The following is a 26,002-nucleotide window of genomic DNA, read 5'->3' on the forward strand; positions in this document are numbered from 1 at the left end:
TTTATATCATCTACTGCGTGACACATGACGAAGAAACTTACAGGCGTTCACAATTCCTCGCACTATTTCTTATTGTTTCAGGCGTTCACAATTCTCAGTTAGTCTTATGTTGCTAATCTGACGTTCACTTCATAGAACTTAAACTTTAATGCATTTCCTATTTTCGGAATAGAACATACACGCACAACAATATTATCTTCTTCACTACCGACTGAAATAAATAAAACAAAAACAATTTTGAATTAGCCTATATTGAACTTCAAATCATATTATAGGTTGAAATGTTTTTTTTTTAACATTCCAGAGACTACTGGAGAAAATTGGCATTTATGAAATACTTCCACGCAATCTTGCCCTCATTTACGTTGTACCTACGTTTTTCAAAGGAGGATTTCCTGGGCAGAGTATTTTCAATAATATTCTTGCTTCAGCTGCCGAGGAAAGAACTTTCGTTGGCGACGAGGTAATTTTCCAGAAATCTAAATTTAAAACAGTTAAAGTAGTTGAAACTCTCTAAGTTTCAACATAAGTTGAATGAAAATTTCTAGTGTTATTTTTTGAGAGATAAATAACATTTTCTCATTCGCTCTATTTACCAAAATATTTTAAGTCTTTCATATCAGAAATCTTACGGAAGCATAAATTATAACAAGCTCTCATATGCAATCTTAAATAAATATGGTTCATAACATGTACTAAATTTTATTTGTGATGTTGAAGTTGTTTGTGAGCAATTAAAATTTCTTGGTTACCGATCATTTTTAATAGGAAATAATGCCGGTTCACCTCGCAAACTTCTTCGAAGGTACATCCGCCAGGATGTTTTCTCACGGAGCACAACCAGCAGGTGAGATTTAAGACATTTTTAATGATTTAGTAAATCAATTTAGTAGTTGAACAAAAGTTCATGAGTGCTAATTGTGATAATATCAGCAAATGTTTGACACTAATCAAGTACATCCAAATCCTGAATGATAATTATTTTGCAGAAAAAATATTGAACTTAAAGGGGGCGTCTACCCTAAAGTTTTCGATTTGACTTTTCCAGTTTTTAGTCTCATCTTAAAGCTGACATTCTGCCCTATCCAACGGTACCATTACCATCTCTGTACGTTGATTTATGCGTTCACGACAGATCATGACAGGTGGGTGAATTCTTTAACAAATAAGATAGGAGGAAATTCGCTGCGAGCACTATAAATGGAGTGTCTGCTTGAGGTGCACCTTAGTTACCCGCCTGGCGTCATATGAGGAGATGTGCATGCAGTCGCTCCCACCATCCTTGACTGGAATCAAGCTCCAGTAACGTTTAGTTTCGAATTCTTGCTTCATTGAGTGCCTATTGCGATACGCGCGGGACTTTGTCGCGCTCTTCTGAAAAGTTTTAACTTATTGTCACTGCAAACCTATCTCCTCCTACAGTTTTGAGGCTACCACGATGAGACATATACCATTCGATTCGTAAAGACCATACCTATCGAGTAACAAAGCCATTTTTAGATTTGTGCATACGTTGGATTCAAAATGGGGAAGAGGGGGAAAAATCCGAAGAAAATTAGAAGAAAACGGATTGGTATGGTCTTTAAAAATCGAATTTTATATTTTTCAATGCTGTAGCTTGAAAATTGTAGGAGGAGATAGATTTTTAAAGTACCCCCTTTTTAGCGCATTTTCTCATTTATGGAAAAAATGCACTATTGTGCTTGCCATGTCCGTCAGTCTGTCTGTCCGTCCGTTCGTCTGTCCGTCTGTCCGTCCGTCCGTGACCTCAAGTTTTCGTCGACGAGAAAATGCGCTCTCTGTCACTCACTGCAGTGAGTACTGAGTTATATTTTTTGTCCATTTTCTATGAATTTCACGTTTTTTATTAATTTTTCCGAAAAAATTTTACGAACAAAATCTGCTTGTATTTCGGTTTTACATATATGCGTGAAGTTTCAGAAAGATCCGTTAGTAAATGTGGAAGTTTTTCTGGAGGGTAGACGCCCCTTAAGTGACTTGATGATGCGATCTCTAAGCTGTGAGAAGTTCTATGTAGTACTGAAAATATTAAGCGATTAATTTATGATTAAAATTAGTTGGAATTACATAGTGCCTAAAATTTGTGTAATTTGAACCCGCATAGTGTTGTTGCGGGAGAGGGGGCAACACATATGGGCTACCCCAACGGGATAGTTAGAAAGAATGAACAAACTATATAAATGAAAGCATGAACTATATATTTAATGAACAATGTATAAAAATGAACAAGCGAATCCATGAGAAGTACATCAGTAATAATCTTAGGTAGCTATCAGACGGTAAACGAATGGTTAAACATTGAAGAAAATTAAATTTGGCTGGGTCCATCCGCAAGGTCATCGGTGTTGTCGCCGAGAGGAAGACAGTTCCGCGAAGATAGACAAGTCAAATCAAAGTGTGGGAATCTAGCGGAGGAGCGCATTGCTTGCCGAGATTACAACGGGGCTCTTGTCCAACGTTGCCAACAAGTTGCAGCTTCCTTCTACGCTGTTCAACCGGTAGGAGAGAAATATTCAAATCTTCGACCAAGTCCTGGCGACGTACAGTGCCGGTAGCGTTACCGTCTTGAGACTGGCACTTTAGCTCCGATTGCCTGCAGCCGCACCCGTCCATGGCAGACGAATGAAGTAGACAAAATACAAGAACTTGGTTTCAAATGAACGCTTGGCGGCAGCATCGTAGGTCCATCAAAGGTATATCCCTGCCGACAAACAACTGTGTCCTCCCACGCCCGTCCTGGCAGGCGGCTCAATCGAGAGTGAGCCAACTCCAGCTCATGTCCAATTTCAGCTCCGAGTAATGCGTCGGAAAGAAAGAAGAAGAGCGCGTACGACAGAAAGTCGGACCGCTACAGTGTAATTTAACGACACAAATGCGTTCTAAATTGAGCATCTAAATCAGATATGAGTGCAATATTGCTGTATAATGCATAATATCCGGATGGGCAGACATTGAGTTACGTAAGTTTGACTTCGGAGAGGCGGAGAACCGGCGTCGCTACGGCCATGTCACGCCCCCGGCATACAACGTATCCAGGATACCTTGCCCCGTGGCGCTCTACTGGGCAGAAAATGACCGTTTCATAAATGCCAAGGTGGATTATGATTAACCAAGCGTAATTATTAACTTAAAAAATGAATGAAGCGGATACTTCACTTGATAATGATATAAAATAGTGATAATAATAATTATCAATTTATACTGTTATCGATGTTTGGTTAAAAATAATGCCAGTTTTATTGAGAATTTCTTTTGAGTTTAATTTCTCAAGCTTTCTGATAAAAGATACAATAAGCACGTCGTCTACTAAGCTGCTTGAACTTATTGCCTGATGATGCTCAGTGATGAGCGATACGCGACACAGGATTTACATAACCTTCCATTTGGACAAATTTTAAGACTTGTTGACCCTATTATATTACCTTTTATCAGAAAGCTTGAGAAATTAAACTCAAAAGAAGTTCTCAATAAAACTGGCATTATTTCTAGCCAAACGTGTCTAAATGAAGGGCTCTACCCTAAATATACAAATTGTTATCGATAAAAAGATTATTTGATACCCAACTTCCCGTTATAATTAATGAATAAAATTTTTAAGTGGACACGTACTTTCAAATAAGGTGTAAAGTTGTTTAGATACTCCATTTTATTATTGATTGTATGTAGCCCTTTCCCACCAAAAATTATTTCTACAAGATTCGTGATGGTGGAGAAATACCTTGACGAAAAAAGAAAATATCGAACGAAAGTTAAATAACGACCGAAACCAATTTTTGGATAACTATATAACAAATTATGAAATTTGTATATTTATTTACATACTAGTAGCATATATTCGTGGATTTGAAAGCTAATGAACTTTTAAATTGAATTGAGAGTCATAACCACAAAGAGTTTGTTCAGTTTAGAGTTGTTTATTTACTCAAATTTCTGTGTTTCAAGTTGTGGTGCTGGCTAAAGAGCAAACCATGCACCCTATCAGAAAATACAACAAAATACTAACTGTGGAATATAGCTAAATCGTACACAAATATTGTATTCTTTTGTTCAGAGATAATAACTTATTCCTGTTTTCAGGACGTCCGGATGCTTGAGGAAACCGTACCAGGATTCAAAAGGAGTTACCGCGTCAACAGCGAGTCTTTCGATCATGTGGACTTTATTTTCTCTAAGAAAGCTAAGACTCTAGTTTACCAAGATATCGTTGAGCTCCTAAATCAATACTGAAGCATGAGCTTTCAAATGAAACATTTCAATTTTGTGGTTAACTTTTCAGGGATATTTTTTTTACTTTAGTGGGATTTACAATTTTTGGATGTATAATTTTAGTTGACTCAGTAGTTGCATGGCAAAATTTTCTATCGATTTGTTTTAGTTTTTAACAGCAGAGTTTAGATTTTTTAACAACTTGGAAGTGTTTTGTTTTATACTTAACTATCAACCATAGATGCTCCAGAGGTAAAAAACTAGGGATAAGAATATTTATAATTTTCCCTTTTAGTTTAAATTATCTACTGCTCAAATTAATTGTTATCGTTGGTTATTCGTCTATCATTTGTTTTTTAAGCATTAATTTCATAATGAATAGTTAGAAATGATTCTTAATGAAATTAATTACAAGTTCGTAATAGAGATTTTTACATAACGAACCATGATTCGAAATTAGAAGTTTAATCAAATAAAGACCCACCAAAGTTCAACAAATTTTGCTATTTTTTTATCGTTCCTCACAGAGAATGAATTATGTTGTTGAAATTTTTATATGCATCATTAGTGGCCAAACTTTGGGCCTATTTTATTTATCAGTGGAGCACCGTCAATAATTTCCAATTTGAGTTAGAAATTTTAGCCCTATATACGTATGCGTGAAAAAAAAGTCTCGTATCATTCGAGTCACAGCTCCCAGACCAACGGCAAATTTAATTTCCGCATTATTTCCATGCTGAAACTGAAGGGATTTTGTTCGAACAGCATTAATATACAATTTGTCGTATATTTTCATGTCACTGAATGCCATACATGAGCTGAAATAAATGATTGAAACTTAAGTCCTATTTTCTTTGGTTGACCAAAATAGTAAAAATTCACCAAATATGAATCAAATTGTTGTCATTTTGGATAAGAAATTCAAGTAATTGTGCCACTCCAGACATTACACTGTGGAGACGATTAGGAGTTTTCTGTACATCCATTGTGACCTCTAGGAATGTCTTTTGCAATTCGTCCGTTTATGTAGGCACAAATTAATCTTCGGCGTTTTTCGCCTCCCCCACACAGAGAATAGATGTACAAACAAATAAGAAATGTCCACTATGCAATTAGAGTTATTTTAGATTGAATACTTCACGTGTTTATTCTATAATAATACGAAATAATTTTTGCTCTTAGAATATGAAACTGAATTGCGAATTTTATTCACCATTTAGGATTCAATGATTGGTCACCATTTATTTCTCGTCGGCCCATTAATTTTAAGGGAAAAGGATATCACAGCCTAGCAGCTTTGTTCTTGTTTGAGCTTCGACGACCGATGCCCTTTGGGTTTATTGCCGGAGGTGTTTGAATGCATGCAGCCTGTTTGGTTTAGTGCCTATAATGCAATATATAAGCTCATGCTGCTGGCTGCCAGTGAATGATCGCCTATTTCACTGTAGGAATATCCACAGCTTCTTTGATTATTTGAAACAAAGTATTTTACTTACTGCCTCAGTGAAAATTACCCTGTTATAACTTAAAAATAACAAAAGTAGAAGGGATGCAAAAAGTTTTAAACTAGTGCTTCCCTATTAGTTCAGTAAGGAATTGGTATTTACTAACACAATCGGACAAAATAAATATAAACATGGAATCGATTTAATTTATTCAAATTATTTCATATATTGGTTGAATACTTCTGTTCAAGATCCAACGCCTAATTAAAGTAGCGTAAGACATTCTAAATTATATACTACAGTTTATAGTGAGGGAATTCTGGTAAAAGTTTGATAGTAGTCATGAATACCGACGGTCGTATTAAATGGTCAGTTTTGCCAAAATTGCGAAGAAATGATTGGATAATTTACCATATGACATAGACGGAATCACGAATATGGCTCCAACAATGACAAATGATTGAATGACAAAATTACAATTCTAAGATTTGCGTGCGTCTCTGTGCTAATGCTGTGCTAATGCAGCATAAATAATACACTCTAGGCGGACAATTATAATAGGAAAGGTCAGTTGGACACTCGACGTTAGAAAATTCGAGAAAAATGTAAGGAAACCTTGATAACAGCTGAGGAAACTGGTGTCTCAGCCAACACTGCAGAGCACCTTTACATGAAAGTTGATACCTGAAAAATTAATTATTGATTTGTCTAGAGTACTTAAATATTATTTTAATTAATTCAAATAGAGTAATTAAATATAGATTTTTAAATATAAAATTAAATATAATTAAGTAAAAAATAGCACATTCACTCCAACAAAACGATAGTGAAACAGCTTTCATGAAGATAGGTAAAATTTAAAGAACTGCTGGGGCTGTGATGTGAATGAATAACTGATCCAAAAGTGAACAATAAAAAAATTTGAACTATTAAGACTATTTATGTTCTGAGAATGAACAAGGAATTGGTTAAGTGACTGGAATGATTGCTGGCCAACAACTAAATAACTCTAGCTGAAACTACTACCTAATAAAATTAAGAAGCTGAATACAAAAACGGAATACAACCTGAACTAAAACGAAAACCAACAAAAATTAACAAAGAACAATAAAATTCATTTATGGTGGGAAAAATTTCCCGCAGTTATTCATCAGGTGACGAACTTGCACACGTTTGGTCAATTTCCAGTTCGAACGAAATTCTTGCCATGCTAAAGGCCGGTAACATCAGCTGGTCTGTCAATCTGTCCTGCTGGCAATAAATTTAATTTGACCTAACGCTCTCACACGACAATTTGATCTCGTCTGCGTTGGACTGAAGGATTCCTCACTCCACTTCTCGTCAGCGTCTTAAAGCTCTGACTATCACTAGGAATCCTATACCTCGGACTACCACAAGGACACCCTATATAGCGGTCAAGGCAGTTAGGGACTGCGGTGTGATGTCGAGTGATGTATAGAAAGGAACCGGCAGAAGGATAAAGGGAAACCGGTTTAGTGAATTTTAAAAGAATAATTGAGCCGGAAAATCGCGTGGTTTTATCACCGTATTCCTGAAGTTCCTTTTACCCAAGAGCGAACTTATACATTTAATTAAAGATAGATAAGTTTTTTATTTTATAAGGTTAACGTATTTGATACAATTTTAATATTTAAACGTAATCAGATGAGAATTTTTTTCATGTACATAAATGGTGAGTATTATTATTGTAGTATAGATGTTAATAACGATGACGCCGAGTGAATCGTGACATTTTTGTTTCGAACTCTATTCAAAGCAGCGATTGTTGGTTTAGTCGGCAGAGCGAGGTTCGTGTTGGAGGTCAGCAATGTCCTTATTCACAATCAATTCTTATCCATTTTCGGGATCAAACATGGGAGAGAGCAGATTAGTTTATGTGATTCAGTTATAAAAGCTGGAAGAGACTGGAAGTTCGCAGACTGGAATTGCTCGAACCTGTTCGTTCTTCACATATATAAATCCATCATTGCCTTACCTCTACACTTACACCTCGACTCTCTACTAAACTGAATCTTTATGACAATTGTTTCCTTAAAACGCAAGCTTACTAAAAATTTAGAAGCAAAGAAAATTCAACACAAATTCATATTCTCGTAGAAAACGTTTCGGAGTCCAGCTCCATCGTCAGTTCGTATAATCTAGAATTCATATAAAAAAATCACAAATTCATACAATTGAAAGTCACAGAACCGAAATTAAAATCGGAATTTACAAATAAAAGACAGTGAACAAAAAACTATCAATTCACAATTTCAAGGGGATGGGAGCTAGAAGCTGGATTCAAACTGGGTCTAAGTTTTAAAATGTACAAGGATTCTAAAATACGCAGATCTGAAGTACCGCAGGTGGAAGCAGTGTGATGTCCCTGTTTCTGACAGTGACTTTAGGGTGTTAGCTTCCACCCACGGTACTTCAGATCTGCGTATTTTAGAATCTTTAATGGGGGATTTTTTGCGTATTTTAGATTCTTTTTTTAAGGAAGTAGAGATGCGAGGTGAGTGAAAAATTAGCGAACTTAGAATGTTCTAACAATATTCATCGCAAATAACCTGGAAGTTTAAAATATTGCAGACATCCAAATTTTTGCTCGATTTGATTAGCCAAAAGAAGTTTTGAGTCTCGTCAAAATTTAAATCACATATGATGCAATTTAATAACATTTCAATCAAAAAACGCTCACAATAATTCAATCTGGAACGAAATTACCGACAAAACTCAGCCTACAGTCAATTTTCGCCTGTTCGTTCACCGTCATTCAATTAATGCATTGTCACATTAAATGTATACTGGCGTTTCAGCTGCACTTTTCGCTGGCCTGCTAACAAACGCAACACTCTTTTGATTTCTTGGTAAAATTAAAAACCTTGTTGCACCATCTTATCTTGTGTGGTGAGTATGTGGATAATATTTTCTCTCTCCTGAGAGCTCATCGAGCTGATTTGATGCGCACGTAATTGTACTTGTTTTGATGGATGTCAACCGACAGAAATTGTACTGAAGGCATACCAGCATTATTTAATTCATGAACGCGATGATTTGTACAAGATTGTTCACATATATTAATTGGATTCACACGCATGAAAATTAGCTTCTACTTTCTAAATAGCTCTCGGCAAAGTATTTTATACGAATTTTTTTATTTTATTTTGTATGGCATTGTATTGTTTTGTATCAATATATTGAATACGACTGTAAAAATATAATGTTTCAACAGAACACCTGAATTCCTGAATTGGAATTATGCGACTGTATTTTTGTCCCTTTGCTTAAGGCATCAGAATAAGATTTGTTAACAAAATAAAATTCGCACCCTAATTTGTGAGTTGCAAAATATTCTAGACGGAAATTCAAATTCCTCATAAATGAATTTGAGTGGAGAAAGGCGCCTGGAAATTACAAAACGCTAGAATTTTCCAAATGCGAAGCATCATCAATGGAGGTTCTCTTGCATTTCTGAGAAATGACTATAAATATTTTTATGGCATGAATAGGTGCATCCACAATTCGTGCCGTTTCTTGCTTGTTATTCTAGTCAGCCCTTATAACTACGACAAATCAACAACATCAAGATCGCAACTTTCTATCTAACAGCCTATCCTGTACCAATAAATTATTTAATTCCAATTTATGTGAGTTCGTTGCTCGCTCGAGAGTTCAGATTGTGCAAAAGTCACGTGTTCAGTGAAAAGCTCGCAAACCTCACAGTTCGGTGTAGCTGGTGTAGCACTGATATCATGGAATGTTATCATTGTCAAGCATAAGCTCGAATATTTCACAATTCAGTAGTTGGGTGCGCTGATTGCGAAAATATTGCATGGGTGCGCTTCAGTAGTTCATATTTCAGTTATCATTGACATGCATGGATTAACACTACTCCTAACTGATGCATGGACAAATTTATAAAATGTCATGCGTATGAATACTTTGGAGGAAACAATTTTATTAAAGTACATCCACAAAAATTAAATATAATTTATACAACCACTACTCACACAGGGATTTTTCTGTATTTGTCCCGATAAAGTTATCCCCAAATTAAGTTGACCAGGTAACAGTAATAACTACGTTACATGCAAGTATTCAAATACAAATACATACAATCCATTCAAATTCTTCATTTTAAACATATTGTTTTAGTATTTAAATAAGATTTACGGGTTTAAGGAGGGGCCAATTGATTAAAGCGTAAATTTTTGCTTATGTAAACCCTACAAATGAAATGTTTCTAAGATATTTTTCCAACGAAACAGGACACTGGAAAATGACACTAATGTAGTTTAATTATCATCTATTATTATGTATATTTCAACACTCATTCTTGATATAAACAAGTATATGATTATGGAGAGTTGAAAATAAATCTGAAATATTTATCACACAATAATTGATTTATATTTATTGTTTATAATACAATTGATTTTAACTGAACTTTAATTCGACTGTACAGGTTTACTTGGGAAAGTTACCTCCGTCCCAAAAAGACATATGACCATAAAAACGCATTTTGCTTATTCATTTTCGGTCCCTGCGCACTCCATAATCAGATCCAAATTTTAATTAGGCCTGAATTAAGCGTCAGGTTCGACATGTCGGTGATTGACCAATCTCATTAACCTCTTCGCCCACTTTATTTAACAACTGAACCCATTTTTAAACACAATTACCTGAGAAAATCTTCATGAATTTTTATCCGCATCTTCACCTCGGTTGATTCTTGAATATGCATGAAACAATGAAGCTGTCCAATTTTTATAATGCACATATATGATTAACTCATTGAGAAAGTTTTAAACTGAAACAATATTTTTATCTTCAGGCATTTAAGTAAAGGCATTACTGTCATATTTTCATATGACAATAATATCAAATTGATTCAATTATATCTACATTTTATTTTTAAATCAATATCTAATGGAAGGCTCCAAAATCATATTAGTTTTCATTTCATCGTCATGTCAATCATTTCTTCAAGGTTTTAAGGTTTCCCTAACCCGGCATTCGGTTAAAGGTTTTCGCTATGGCTAATGAGTTAAAGCTTTAGATTACTCTAAAGAAATAAATGAAAAAATCTAAGGCTTCGAAAATATAAAATAGCTATTTATAAGGGTTCCGTAAAACATTTATCAGAAGCTGATGTGGAAAATGCCGTTCACTACTTATGCGGAGGGCTACGTAAAAATTTTGAGGATGTTGACACTGAGGCTTTAGCGAGAACACATTCAAACGAACTTTTCGTCTCTTTGTCTCATATCAATAAGTTATTAAATAACCTCGTGCTGAAACCTACGCGCACTGCACATTATTAAAATAGGCTGACTTAGCTGTCACTATAAGGAAGTTCCATGTATTCTGATGTGCCGTTTTATGGTCCGACAAAAACCCCGAGGTTACAGATCAGAGTACCAGAATTGGAACAGTGAGTTGGTGTTCGAGACCTGCAAAAATCTGTGAATATTCTTCGATATTAAAAAACGCCGAAAGGTCTGATGGTCTAATCCACGCTGAAAACGCTATTGTTATTAATAATCGAGTAACTTTTGCGGAAGCTACTCAAAGTGAGGGAGAGATTTCTTGTTCACAAAGTAGTGTTTCGAGTTTATGATAATGTTCTTAATTTTTTAGGAGGTCTTGCTTCCCTAGCGAGTGAGAGGTGTGAAATATTCCACAGTGAAAGGACATTAGAATCTATCAGTGTCGTGTTGGAAAAGCTTTTTCCTCAGATTCCAAATTAAGCAAGATTGTCTCACTCCTGAAATTTGAGATCGGAGTAAATTTTGATAAAGAGAAGGACCCGGGTCTTGAGGCAAGGGCAATTAAAGAATCATTTGAGTACATGAGCAATGATTGTGTACCTAGCTTTTTCGACCCTTTCAGTCGTTGAACCATCAATTATCAAATGGAAAGCCATGGCTGAAAGTAAAATTTCATTGCACGGGCCAAATTTTACTTTAAATTAGTGGTGATTTTTCATGGAAAATTTCATCCTCATTCTCAGAATCAACTTCATGGTGTATATTTTTCAGTATTCAGTGTATATTTTTCTTCATTGTATGAATACAGGTTTTTTGTTGGCTGTTTCGATTGAATTTGCTCACTAATTTTTGACGTCTCATTGGTGGCAATAACTTCAGACTTCACCGGAGCTCCAGCAGAAATTCGCCCTGTAATTACGAGTACATCGCTCGAGGATAATAAACGATTGTATTTCCACAACACTCCCAATTATTATCAGGAATGCTATTTTTTTCATGAAATTAAAAAAGTATTAATAAAAAACTTATGACTTTAAAAATACGCCAATCCTAAAAACTGATTTTAATTGCTCTTTTGTTTATCTGTGTGAATAAAAAGAATATTTCACAATATCATTGTCGGAAATCAAACCTAAAGCCTCAATATAGCAGGGTTGTCGATAACGAATAATGGGTTCAATGAGAGGAAGGAATAAATTCAAACTAAATTGCAAGTTTAACCTTTCAATTCAAAATTTATTTCATTAACAGATAATATAGACTACACATAAGAACATCGCGTTAGTCAATGACCATATGTCTGCAAAGTTTTTCATAAAATACGCATTATAATTTTCAAATTTCAATCTTACAGAATTGCGACTCCTTAATTTGATATACTCCATAACTTTAATTCACACGCGTACCTAAGTCAAGGATTTTATTCAGGTTTGAAGGCTTTCGTGAAAGAATTCCGAATTGACATTTTAAAGCAGTGACATATTTCCAGGCGCAAATAATAAGGATCGTGCAATACTTGATAAACATCCATAGAAATGCCGGTCACTTCAGCCGGTCGTTGTACCGTATGTATTACCGTATAACTCGATATAACGATGACGGAATTGAAAAAAAAAATTATCACGCCCTAAACATCAACGTTATAGATACTGTTGAACATACGAGTGCAAAGTTTCATCGAGCAGCGTTCATTAGTTTAGGAGATATTCGAGGCTTACTGAATTTTGAAGACCGGCCGAGAGTCCGGCCGTAAAAGTATCCGAGAAGTGTGTCATCCCAGTGGTGTGTTCGGGAATTATTTGCTAAAGCGGAATTTAATAATTTTAATCTCTGTTTTACTCATATAAGTTCTTTACTTATTTATTTTTTTAGGCTGAAACTAAAAGGGTTTACTACCAAACAGACCTACATGATTATTAACTTGCTCATATAATCGTTTCTTCTCCTCCCATTAATAGATGTTAAACCTACCGGTAACTCAAAATCGACGTACCCATGTACAGGTTAGTAGTGAATAGCTTAATCGACAACGACAAAGAATGGATTTTAAATCTAGGAAATAGCTCAAAACCCGACAAATTCACATTGATAGTAAAATCTTCATGTGTCGGTTTGTAGATCATATTTTCAAGGCGATGCTTTTTTCGCTTAAAAAATCAGAATAAAAACTCATCCCGTGCTCCAAAAATTCTTACTTCAGTTTAGAAGTATACTCGATGATTAATTCACGAGACACATAAATTTGTAAAGACTTTGATAGCACGGCTCAATCAAAGGGAATTCCATAAATTACGGGCGATAATCTTTTATTTCGTTGCCGGGTGTGCTAGGGTGCAGAGCTTGAGGGTATAGTACGTGGTGAGAGAAAAAGAATTCTGCTCCACCTGGCCGTGCTTTATCCACTTCAACTGCGTTTCTGGTATATTTAAATCTCTTATAAATTGTTAATATGTCTATTACTATTATTTCGGATCAACAGCATGAACATTCTTTACAAAATTAAGTCGGTTCTGTTCGGCATCAGGTAAACCATGTGAACTTGGTCAATATGCTCAAATGGTCGTAGTTCCCACTGCTCTCTGCCAGTTCTGAGATGCTGGGACCCTGTGACTATGGTTAATTAAATGCAACGTGAGGATCCATTATTGTCTTGTAACTATAAATAGAAGATTTATATTTCTGCCTCATTAAATTATTTGGTTATTAATTGGCAAATTATTTATAATGAGTGAAAGCGAATTCTTTAAATAAAATGCTCTTTAGTTAGTTGGTCATGGAAAACTTGACGTATTCAGGTAAAGTAAATGTAAAGCTACTTATGGCGCATAGTGTAAAATGGGTTAGATGATTCCTTATTATGCGATCAACAGCACTGAGTTGAGAAATATTAGCAAACTCCCTGTTTTATTGGCGTGATTTCTGCCATTTTATAGCAAACTCGTGTTTTATTTCGCATAGATTAAGCAAATGCCGGCGGGCTTGGTAATACTTTAGATCAAGTGCATCCAAAAAAAGGTGTTTTTTTTTAATTATGTGTTTTTTGGGGTGTAGATTAAGAATCTGAAATCCGTTTTGGCGGTCGGCATCCGAAATTTTTAATGGAACCTGTTCCTAACTGGACCTAACCTGCGAGGTTTTCGTTGATTGGCTAGGTTTTTCCGGCTGCCGGACGGACTCCAAACATAGAAAAAACCTATTGGCTAGGTTTTTCCAGCCGCCGGACGGACTCCAAACATAGAAAAAACCTATTAGCTAGGTTTTTCCGGCCGCCGGACGAACTCCAAACATAGAAAAAACCTATTGGCTAGGGTTTTCCGGCCGCCGGACGAACTCCAAACATAGAAAAAACCTTGCCGATCAACGAAAACCTCGCAGGTTAGGTCCAGTTAGGAACAGGTTCCATTAACAATTTCCGATGCCGACCGCCAAAACGGATTTCAGATTCTTAATCTACACCTCAAAAAACACATAATTAAAAAAAACACCTTTTTTGGATGCACTTGATCTGAAGTAATACCGCGGGCTTTCCTTCCACTCTAGTAACCACAGACCAAAGTAAAGCTTATGAACATGAAATGGACGGCGCTGAATTTTTAATACTTGTTGACCGTTCGATTTATTAATCAACTCTGAAGTGTCAATCCCTATCAGGCTGTCACTGGTCCATTTACTTGACACTGTTGGCTTGCCTCAAAATCCCCTTCAACACCACATGTGTCGTCGTGCAGTTATTATCGTGGAATATTCCAGTCTTTGCACAAATAAATTTTGTCCGTACGATGCCCTTCCGAAGCTCATCGATATTTGATTTGAAAGAGCTATAAGGTTTTTCTCTTGGATAAGATTTATAGGTATTTTTATATATATCGCAATTCACGGAGGATTTATGAATTCCAGTATTTGCATCAATTCGCCAACTTCTGGAAATTATAACTATGTCAGTAATTGTAAAACTTGCAGGTTATAGATTGTTGCCCAAAGAACGACTCGTACCTTAGACGGAATGGTAGAGGATGCATCTTCATTTGTTAAAATCGACAACTAGATAGGCTGGTAGTCTTCCCGAATTGAATCGGTCCATCAATACTGAGCATCTGGGTAGAACTTTTCAACCAATTTACGAATGAAGTGACACCTATTTTCAAGTAGTTCCCAACCAGCCACCTTACGTTGAAATGACTTTGTTTAAACGTTAACCCAGCGGAACCAACTTCTAATAAACGTTATTGCATCATCATTTGTATGTAAGGTATTATTTCGGTTGTTCATGAGACCTTATGAAGAGAAAACACCAATCAGCTTGTGGCATTTAGTTGGTGGCAATCGTTCGAAGTGGAATTTGTTGAGACGCAAATAATGTGGGGTTTCATTTTCGTGTTAGATAGTTTTTCCATCTAATCTACTTATTACTTTCCGCAAACCCGAAGAGCATCTTTTTTTCATTCATGTAGGACATGATATTCAATTCTAATAATTTTGTTAACTCAGTCTTACCATTAACGGGCTTTCGAGGTAGCATGCCGATACGAATATAATAGGTTACACTACGGAAATATTAAATCCAAGAAGTGTATAGAACTCATTTTGTGATCTAACTAGCAAGTAAATTTTTTCTTATACCCATGTGTTAATTACGCATTACTCCCATTCTGGTATCATATAAGAAAATGTTTTACTTGAAAGATCAATAACTTTCAAACTGATGGTGGAAGAAACGCCAAACCAAGAATTCTTAGCTCAACGGGCGTTTTGAATGGTAATTCCTTGACATCCTACACTCGCAAGTTCAAACTAAGACCTAATTTTTTCATTTGATACCCCATAACTCATATCATGTTTAAGGTAAGTCGATCTTCGGGAGTTCCTAAATCAATTGATAAATTATGCAAGGGCAAAATTTCTCATAGACCCTTGACCCGGTATATAAAAGCTGAGGTTTTTCATACGTCGAACAAATATTTTTTTATAAAGAACAAATTTAAATGTCTTTTTCAAAATTCAGAAGCCTTTGCGCGATTTTTTTTAGACAAGGGTAGTATATAAGCAGTGCCAGAATTTTCTCTTGCTCACGAACAGGAGAGAAGCCAGAAAATTGTTTTTTATTCTATTGAAGAAACTTTTTTGGTTTTCATTTTAGCTTCTTCATAATTCATAGCATCCATCTGCAATTCCGAAGCTCGTGCATTAATTTTCACTGGTGTGAATACTTGGCGCGTCAGTAACTTGTTAGCCTCATACACATGACGGATTGGGCAAGGCTGAGCTGGCGTACGGGTGTGTTAAAAGACTAGGAATCATCCCGATCAGAATTTTAATTTCAAAGGTAACAGATGCTGATGGAAGCTCTACTAAATATTTGGTTCCGGTTTGGACGAGGGAGCAGCTTTTGTCGCGCATGCAAATGGCCATGCAAATGGCCATGCAAATGTTCACGGAATATATTGTCGCTTGATTTTCGAATGAACGCTGGCGATCGGCCTACAAGTTTTGGATTTGTTTGGTATCAAATTCTTTTCCATCTGCCTTCGGTATATTTGCGATAACGTATCACATAATTATAATATTAGGTTGCAAGGAACAATAAATGAAATAATTTAGCAATTTATATATCATATAAATCCATTGATTAAAATTTGTTCTGCTTTCTGGATTGTAGTCAAGTTACCCTGTTTATTCGGGGAAAAAATAGTGTTGTGACCGATTTTATCGAGATAATCATACCGAAAACATTAGCAACCTGTAGATTTTAATGTGGACATGTGCCATAGAATGCACTTTGGTCTGGCCAGTCAACCTTGTTATTGTCATTTTATTTTTTATCATCATAACCTAGCTGTTAGATATCATTTATCGACATGACAAAATATGCTGTATCAGAGACATAAAATTCATCACATTTTTTATTGGGTTTAAAGTAGTTAAATCGCCTTGTGAGACTTCATTTTTCTCCATAATATTTATTATGTCGAGAATTGCTTTAAATCTAGTAACAGATATTGATTGTATTTCCAAAATTGACTGGAAATTGAATCGAATTTATGACCGTTCTTGAAAGCTTGTCAAGTTAGAAATGATAAATATATCAACATTTTCTTGTAGGATTTATTTTTAATGAATGTATAATTATATTCTTTAACAGCAGCTAGCATGATTCGCTAATATCGAAGTAGACCAACAGTTAAAATGCAAATAAAGTTCATTTTCAGCACATTTGTGCTGCTAGTGCTGATATTGTCTCAAGACGTTAGCCAAGTTTCGGCCACAAATAATGTCGTTCCTTCGGTCATGAGAAAAATTTCGCTAGTTTTGAAAAATTCCAGATTACGATCCATGCCGTTATCCTCCGTAATTCGGCTGCTTAAAAATCGGAATCCTGCACCTGGAACTCGAGCTTATTGGGTCAGGAGACGTTTGGATTCTGTATTCGGAGCTGCATCATCTCAGAGATATGGAGTCAGGATTCCTTCCGTAAGCTTTCTTTCCTTTGTTTAACCTGGAAACATCGTTTATAATTTCAAAAATTTATGATCTGTCTCGGCACTTTCTAATTTAAAAAGTAGCAAAGTACAAAATAAATTCTCCTGCTATTCGAAGGAAATTAATCCTGTTGTTAGCCTCCTTTCTTATCGAATAATGTATTAGATAACATCAAGTGATTTATTAACTATATAATAATCTATCAAGCAATGGAAATTACCGTAACTATTGAAAATTCCATTAAAAGTTTCAATGTAGGTAAGTTTTATTGTGTGCGCGTTCTTAACGCTCTATAATGCTATTGTCTCAGACTATCAGCAAAAAATTATTCCCGCGCATTCTTATTCATAGACCACCAGATTTTTGCCGTGATTCTTGTCCAACGAATAATTATTTTTCGTACATCCGACAGCCCGCTATCATCGCACAGCAAGGCTATCCGTACGAAGAGCATTTCGTTACCACGCGGGACGGATATGTCCTTTCGGTTCACCGCATTTCCGGACCACGAGGAACCAAGTCCGGCAACGCAAATCCGAGGAGGAAATCCGTGCTTCTGATTCATGGTCTCCTCATGTCCTCGACTGGGTTTCTTGCATTGAGCCCGCAGTACAGCTTAGGTGGATAAAATTTCTCAATTTTTAAGCTAAAAAAATCAATAAATGAATGTTTTTAATGTTGATATATATGTCATTTCGATTGAGTTTTTCGGTTCTTGTTTTTGTTTATATATTATAACATTTTAGTGTCAGCTTTAATTAGGACATACAGGCCTGCATAGCAGATTTTTCACGATCCGACCGCCTCGATGATTTCGACCACAATTTTTACAACGAATTGCGGGTATCGAACCCCTAACTCGCTGCTCTAATCGTGGTGATCATAACCACTCGGCCATCAAATATTATATTATTTCTACAGCCATTTCATATATTATTTTTCTGCAATCTTTTTCAATCTAAATCATAGCATTTTCCTGCAGGTTTCATCCTTGCTGATGCAGGCTGCGATGTGTGGCTAGGCAACTCGCGCGGTAACACCTACAGTCGCAAACACGCCTGGCTTAATCCAGACGTCGACCAAAGTTACTGGCACTTCAGGTAACATTATTAAGTTATCACTTATGATCAGTTATCACTTATGATCAGTTATCACTTATGATCAGTTATCACTTATGATCAGTTATCACTTATGATCAGTTATCACTTATGATCAGTTATCCCTTATGATCAGTTATCCCTTATGATCAGTTATCCCTTATGATCAGTTATCACTTATGATCAGTTATCACTTATGATCACTTTTCTCATCACTAGGAACATTTTTCCACTAGGTTGAAAAATTAACTAATTAAATGATAAAAATATCACATTGGGAAACAGATATCTTCCTTGATTCGCGTAGGTAGAAATAGGGCCTAGATTGGAAATTCTAGATATTAGAGTCCATGATTGCAAACGTGAATATCTAATAGCACTGTTTAACACACTGGTTGAAATTCTATTTTATTTATATCTGTCGTAAAAATTAATCTAAAAAAATACGTCTACTTTCCGCACGTCTACAAATCACTTTAATTTTCAGTAATTATATTCAACAAATTGTTTCTTCATCCACTGACAATATCAATGTTTGCTAGCTAGCATTTTGGGCCAGAGAATAACTTAATTTTATTTTATCGCACAGTTTTGTCCTCGGGATAACTTAATTCTTTTATATCGTGCATTTTGGTTTAGGTAACAACCTGAATTTTTTATTTCTTACATGATATGACCGAGAATAACTGGTAATTTCGTACATCTTAATTACCAGCCAGGATGAGATGGGTGAATATGACGTGCCTGCCATGATTGACTACATTCTCGCCCAGACTGGACAAAGCCAATTAATTTACATGGGCTACTCTCAAGGAGGAAGAGTTGGTTTTATGGCCGCCACCAACACAACAGTCGCTAACAAGGTGAAAATTTTATAACCCATTTTGAACTGAAATAAAATGAAAAATTTTATAACCCATTTAGAACTGGAATAAAATGAAACATCTTTTAACCCATTTAGACTTAAGTAAATTAAAAATTTTATAATCCATATGAAAGTTAAAGAAATTCGAAATTTTATAACCCATTTAGAACTTAAATAAAATGAAATTTTGTAACCCATTACGAACGGGAGTAAAATATTCTCTAATCGTACAAGACAAATTATATAATAAATTAGGAACAATATCAATATCGTCCCAAATGTTATATAAATTTTCATAAAGTTCACTAGTTACAATGTGGTCAGGAAAATAAAACCTTCACATTTGACCATAAATGTTAAATAAAAACCGAAAACCTTTAAACAACTTCTGATTGGACAAATTTCCGGTACGCTCTACGAAAGGCTGCTACTAAAAAGGATATTTTTTCCAGATCAAGCTGCTTGTAAGCATCGCAAGTACGGGATACATTTCTGCATATAGGCGTGACGATCCGCTGATAAACTGGGCTGCTAATTATTGGGTAATTATTATAATTATTAACAACGTTTATCGGGTAAATATCGACGATTAATGCATGCTGAATAATTTATTATCGCTTCAAATAAATGCTTTCAATTTGACAATTAATGCTTGTCTCGTATCCAAAATAAGAATTAGCATTACTTAATTCATTGCTTGGTCGTTCACCTTCCAACAGGCACCATTGCATCGAAGCAAAGTTGATTGAACGTTGTTCCGACGTTATCTACACGTAATCAATGTCGTTTCAACGTTATTTGCCCGATATAACACAAACTTTACACTTTAAAACTGTATTTCGGCAATGGTGTATCAGGCAAATATGATATTTCAAATATATTTCAAACATGAAATAAAAGAACTCGAGTACCACACGCATCAGACGACTTGTATGATTAACTATCCCTTATGTATGCATCATTATTATACAGACCTATCTATTTCCTTATTCTTCTTTTGTTAAAAGATAAAATATGTCATCGACTTTCACGTTGTCTACGAATAATTCACCATCATTAATTTATTCTTATAAAACTCAAGCACGACCGCCAAATCTTCCTTGTGTAGTGACATCTATCCATTCATTTCATGTGTACTATAGCTTATCCATCACGTAACACCATAAAATAATTCTGCGTGCCTGCAGAATCTTGACAAAGTCTCAGAGCTACCGCACGAGTCGTTTTATTTCTGTCCGACATGTCCCGAGTATATAGCAAGCTAATTTGCATCTGTCGCACGAAGCCTCGGTAGTCAATCTCGTCTAGAAAAAGTTTCTTAAAGTCCTAGGTTACGATTATATTACCGCAATTGCTGTATCGAGGACTAGTTCGTAAACGAAGCAAGATAAAAGTTTGGATTGACATGATAGCAACAGCGAGAAGGTGTTATGATTTACTGCATATGTGCCGAATTACGAAGGATTATGAAGGATATTCGCTCATACGAGCGAAGGATTAGCATTTCGCTCCGTTGAAGCTCGTTGAGATTCTATAAAATCATGCAATATACATTTTATCCACAAACTACTAACGACAAACACAGCCCTAAAGGTGACCCAATATTTTAAGTCACATTAATCGCGTTTGAGAAGCTAAATAATAATTAATTCTGATTAAGCTCTATGTAGATGTATGACGGTACATTTCAGTGTAACACAACAAAATGTAAGCTTGATTTCTAGAGGACAGTCAACTTTCTATAACAAACTGGATGCATTTCTTTCCAATGAAACCATATTTTTCAAGGTAACCTGAAAACAGTTAATTGAGTTCGAACACGTTCATTCTTTTTGATCTATTGATTCTTTTTGATCTATTGATCTATATCATGAAATATTCTGGTCCCTAAATACATATGTAACGCGCATAATTTTTGTATTAACCTTTGATCGCCACAAAAGTTCCGTTTAAAAGCATTTTTCCTAATTGCAGAGAAAACTAGAGATGCTCGGCAAAGGGGAAGTATTTCAGCGTGATCTTGTCAGGCTCTATTGGACGTTGACTGCTTGCCGGATCGGATCGCCGCTGCGGGGACTTTGTCGAATAGTCATGTTACGAATTTGGAGCGAAAGAATTTATCCAGAAGACTTTCATGAAGAAGTAATATTTGCGAAAACTTATGCTGTTAAATATTGAGGTTGTTTAATATATATTTATTCGTGAAAGCATATCAGTAAACGTGCAAGCGTGATTTATCGGTCAACAGTCCTGACGTTCAAATTAGAGTACGAGTCAACGTCAAGACCTTGTAACGTAATTACGATACTTATGAGTGAAAATTGATTCATATCTGTTTATTTTTTCTATGCTTGATGCCAGTGTGTAGAACATTATAATTTGTCCCACGTACTTAGTAAACGCAGATCAAATTAAAATTCATTATTTGAGTGCAAAACCTCGGACCAATAATATGTGTGATCATGTTTTGCTGCCGTATACTTAACTTTTCACCGATCTCATTCAGGATATGATACCAGTGGTCTTCCCAAATGCACTCGAGGGTTCTTCTGCAAGACAACTTTGCCAAACATTCCAAGTTGCCTGTACGTTCACGGTACTTTCATTTTGAGTAGATTATGAAGATTTGTTGTTGAAAACCCCTCTCGTTTGTAAAAAGTATTGTAGAAAAATTGTACATTATCAGTACTTACGCGATTTCAAATATTCATAATATTGCCGCCAATTATAGATTATTCTGCACTAGTTCTTCCGAAATTATCTTTCTCTTCACTACTTCAGGCATAATAACTTCTTTGGGCTTTTTTTTTTTTATTTTGTTGATCTTAGGTTTTTTAGTAATTTTCATTTCAATATCATGAAATTGTTTCATTTGTTATTTATTCTGTGAAAATAAAGTAACCTAATTGTGTTCGGTTTACAGTCGGAGAGCTGCAGAAGTTTGACTTCGGGGTGGCGGAGAACCGGCGTTGCTACGGCCGTGCCACGCCCCCGGTTTACGACTTATCCAAGATTCTCTGCCCAGTGGCGGTCTACTGGGCGGAAAATGACTATACAGTCAAAATTAAGGTAAAAAAATCATGAAAATTGTCATTTTTTTACACTTGAAGCCGTGCTCTACTGACGACAACATTAGCTACCAGGGCCTTTTCCTTCGAAACTTGCTCATATACATGTAGCGTCCGATTTCTAGTCTATGATTAGCGGATTTAGCTTCAAAAGCTATAAATTGATAGGCAGATGGAGTGACTAAGCTCTTCGTATTTTCGATAGCACTGTGCCAGTCTTTTAGGTACGAATTGCATTGACCAAGAGCTTTGCATCCAGGCTGTTTAAGGGCTAAATAATCTGTTTACATCTAGGCTCCGAACTGACAATTCCGGTTCAGCAACCTGTAAAGGTTATGTGTCATCATTGTATTTCCTCTAAAAACGTCTAAAATTTTTACCATAAGTTCAAGTTTTGTGCTAAGGCGTCTTAATTAATGGCGTTTGTAAAAACTCGGCAAGCGGTGTTCAGTAAAATATTTAGCTGAGCAAAGTATCTTCTATTTCATAAATCCAGTCGAGTCAAATGAAATAGAGACGGAAATCTGAATGTGAATGAAAACAATAATGCAGAATCAGTTGTTTCATTGACTAAATATACTTAAACTTATGACCAGAATTCCAAAGAATCATCACTTTTTCACAGGAAAGAACCTTACCTTATTCCGATGAAATGAGACGAGACGAGAATCAGATGAAATCTTTTGATACTCTAAATTTTTTAACGCTCTTCAGGTTTAATTTCTCAACATTTTCATGTATTTGGAATGTAAAACGAGTATCGTATGTTAATCGTAACGCATAACTTTAGGTTAAAGTTTCTATATTCGTAACATAAGACTAACAGGTACACGTTATGCGTTACCTCACTGTTACTTGATTAGTTCGATTTTGTAATCGCAGTAACGCTGTATTATCCGCGTCCACGGCAAGTGAAGTGTTTTCGGTAACTAATACATGCACACAGAGAAATGGATGACACTTTGTCCACATAGCGATGCACTTTTTACCCTTGAGTTTTCATCCTGGCCTATAGTTCGGTCCGTCTGACAATAGAACGTCTCTGTGCTATGGCCGCTCTGGCATCGCGCCGTGGGGATGAAATTGAGTCACTAGTTGCATAATATATGGCCATCAATTTTTCTGAATGTGTCGAGTATCATTTAATTTAATTTGTTGAATCGAAAAATTCATATTTAGCTTTATTTAGATGTATTTAGATGTATAGTCCATGTCGTAGCAAATTCATAGTAAATATTATCAACACCAGCTAAATTTATAGGCTTCTGGAAAATTTCAACTATAGCTGTTGACAACATGAAGTTGTACCATTATTTATTATAAATTGCCTTATTATTAATTACCATAGCATGACTCTCAAATTGGTGTTAATCTAAAAAATTCTGATACCTTAATTTGAACTTTATATGTCTAAGAAATTTTCAACTTCGTTAAAGCATGCATACATTTTCTCAACATGGTAATCTCCACTGTTAAATCTAATAATATTAATATACTTTTTTATAATATTATAGTTTCTTATACACTTGTACCATAATCCATAAATCCATTGCAATTTTTCAGGACGTCGAGAGACTTGAAAAATCCCTGCCAAATTTGATAAGGAATTACCGCGTCACCAGCGATCCTTTCGACCACGTCGACTTTGTCTACTCGTCGAAAGCGAAGGAGCTCGTATACCCTGACCTCCTGGAACTCCTTCGTCGAATCTGATGTGCGAATTTCCTAGCAAAATCGTGGGAGTCTGTCTACATAATTCCAAATTTGTTTTTTAATTTTGATACTCAATCGTTACGATGTCGTTTAAATAGTACATTTGATAAGAAATAAATTTTTAGGTTTAGTTCCTTATTCGTAATTTTAATAAATTAGTAAATTAGCAAATCAGTAATTGATATATTAAACTGAGAACGAATAAATAATTTCGTTTTTATCGGTTTAATGAAATGAAATCACTGAAGGTTTCGTCTTTCTGTCCTTTGTTTGTCGCGTCAGTTAAGCGGATTTAATTTCATGTTGTGTGGATTGATTGAATATTTTTCTATCAATTTAATGATTATATTCAGTGTTTTTCGCTGCATTCAGTTTAGATGTCAAGACCTAAGATCTACCGCGTTGAATCGCAACGAACGACGCTTTCAGTTCACTGTCAGTAACATACGTGGGCGGTGGGTGTAGATTTAAAACAAACTTGAAATAAAAAATAACAATCCACCTTCTCGTCAGTGGGATTTTCCAACCTAAAAAACAATAATTTTTTTTAGTCGACCAATAACAAATTCTTATTTCATCATTCATTAATAATCTTGCGTTATAAGAGAGCCTGAAATACCTTTCCCTGTTTCTATTTAATTGCCGAAATGAAGCAAAGATCTTGCTTGAAATATTTAAACACCTAGAGCAGCCAAATGCATAGCCGACCGATTAAATAATAATCGACGGTGAACCGAAAAATGTTGCAGATGTCACAGTATGCCAGGGTATAGTTTCTTTGTGTGGTTTCTACACAAATTCGTGGTAAAACAACTACACCACGATTAATAAGTTTGTTATAGTATCGATCTGCGTCGTTATGTTATGCATGCTCTCTGGTTCTGTTTGGGTGCTTACGTACGTGATTAGTCACAGAGAAAACGCTTCTTGTTAATGTATACAAGACTTTCTCATCTTCATCATAAGTCGTTATTATAGCAAGAATGTCCTGTGGCCGCGAGTATAAGAGCCGACTCCTTATTCACTTTTGCTCATGACAACTTCTCGCGCTCGATTGTCGAACTTGCAGATCACAAGACTCTACTTAGAAGAAATTACCCCTCTAGGTCTATAATTTGCACAAATTAGTCGACAAAACTAAAATTTTAGCTTATGTCTGTGAAGGTTCCCTGACATAACCTGAAAAATCTAAATTAAGAAACAGCTTCTTACGCTGAGTATTCATCAACCCATTAAGTTGATAATTTCGGTCATTCATTTAATTTCGGAGCGAAATGAACGAAGGCGCATCCTTTTTCGAGTGGCTCCTAAATTAGAGGCTTATTTTCAAATGAGAGACAGACGCTCATTTCCATACGAGCGCAAGCGATGCCTGATTTCGAGCTGATGTCAAAATACGCTCGGTAAAATTCACCTTGTCACTTTGAACTTGAAGTGGCTTCTGCACTCGAAACTGCAAATTTGAATAAATCATTTTGATCTCGCTGGATTTCCATTAGACATTCGATTTAATAAATAAATGAGCAGTGTATATCGCTGAAATTTTTAAATACCTAGGCGTTTGAAGTTAAATTCGAAGCCTTCATCACAGCCGAAAAATTTTTAATGCAATGGGACTAGCATGATTCCTATGAAATGTGCAAATAAATCCCGTACCAGGTCGTGCGACTCAGAAGCTTATACATTATTATGGCAAAAGTGAATATTTAAAAGAAATTTGCGCATTTCACATTATAGCGTCACACATCTTGTGATTCCAATGTGATTAGATCCAATGTGATGAGATCGGAATCTCATTAAGAATTACACTAATAATTTTTTGTTAATGTGAAGAAGT

General features: G+C 35.6%; 2 protein-coding genes across 2 annotated transcripts; both read left to right on the plus strand.

Annotated features, from left to right (window-relative positions):
• Positions 1 to 426: 426 nt before the first annotated feature.
• Positions 427 to 4,260, plus strand: LOC108664514 (lipase 3-like). Its single transcript, XM_018151110.2, has 4 exons — positions 427 to 463; positions 769 to 847; positions 2,970 to 3,115; positions 4,099 to 4,260. Exons 2-4 carry the CDS (start codon positions 775 to 777, stop codon positions 4,246 to 4,248), a joined length of 369 nt encoding a protein of 122 aa, XP_018006599.1. The 5' UTR covers positions 427 to 463; positions 769 to 774; the 3' UTR covers positions 4,249 to 4,260.
• A 12,822-nt stretch (positions 4,261 to 17,082) lies between these two features.
• On the plus strand, positions 17,083 to 24,408 carry LOC108664513 (lipase 3). Its single transcript, XM_018151109.2, has 9 exons — positions 17,083 to 17,413; positions 17,835 to 18,042; positions 18,405 to 18,522; positions 19,235 to 19,382; positions 19,837 to 19,926; positions 21,359 to 21,526; positions 21,891 to 21,969; positions 22,308 to 22,453; positions 24,016 to 24,408. The coding sequence occupies exons 1-9, from the start codon at positions 17,129 to 17,131 to the stop codon at positions 24,163 to 24,165; spliced, it is 1,392 nt and encodes a 463-aa protein (XP_018006598.1). The 5' UTR covers positions 17,083 to 17,128; the 3' UTR covers positions 24,166 to 24,408.
• Positions 24,409 to 26,002: the final 1,594 nt, after the last annotated feature.

Source organism: Hyalella azteca, unplaced genomic scaffold (genome assembly GCF_000764305.2).
Source record: "Hyalella azteca isolate HAZT.00-mixed unplaced genomic scaffold, Hazt_2.0.2 contig2030, whole genome shotgun sequence".
NCBI classification, from domain to species: Eukaryota; Metazoa; Arthropoda; class Malacostraca; order Amphipoda; family Hyalellidae; genus Hyalella; species Hyalella azteca.

Excerpts from the sequence above, each read along its gene's own strand:
- LOC108664514 (XM_018151110.2), top strand. The coding sequence starts at position 775 with ATGCCGGTTCACCTCGCAAACTTCTTCGAAGGTACATCCGCCAGGATG. Across the intron at positions 848-2,969 it reads TCACGGAGCACAACCAGCAG|ACATTGAGTTACGTAAGTTT; the intron begins GTGAGATTTAAG and ends CCGGATGGGCAG. Across the intron at positions 3,116-4,098 it reads ACCGTTTCATAAATGCCAAG|GACGTCCGGATGCTTGAGGA; the intron begins GTGGATTATGAT and ends TCCTGTTTTCAG.
- LOC108664513 (XM_018151109.2), top strand. The coding sequence starts at position 17,129 with ATGCAAATAAAGTTCATTTTCAGCACATTTGTGCTGCTAGTGCTGATA. Across the intron at positions 21,527-21,890 it reads CAGAAGACTTTCATGAAGAA|GATATGATACCAGTGGTCTT; the intron begins GTAATATTTGCG and ends GATCTCATTCAG. Across the intron at positions 21,970-22,307 it reads CCAAACATTCCAAGTTGCCT|TCGGAGAGCTGCAGAAGTTT; the intron begins GTACGTTCACGG and ends TTCGGTTTACAG.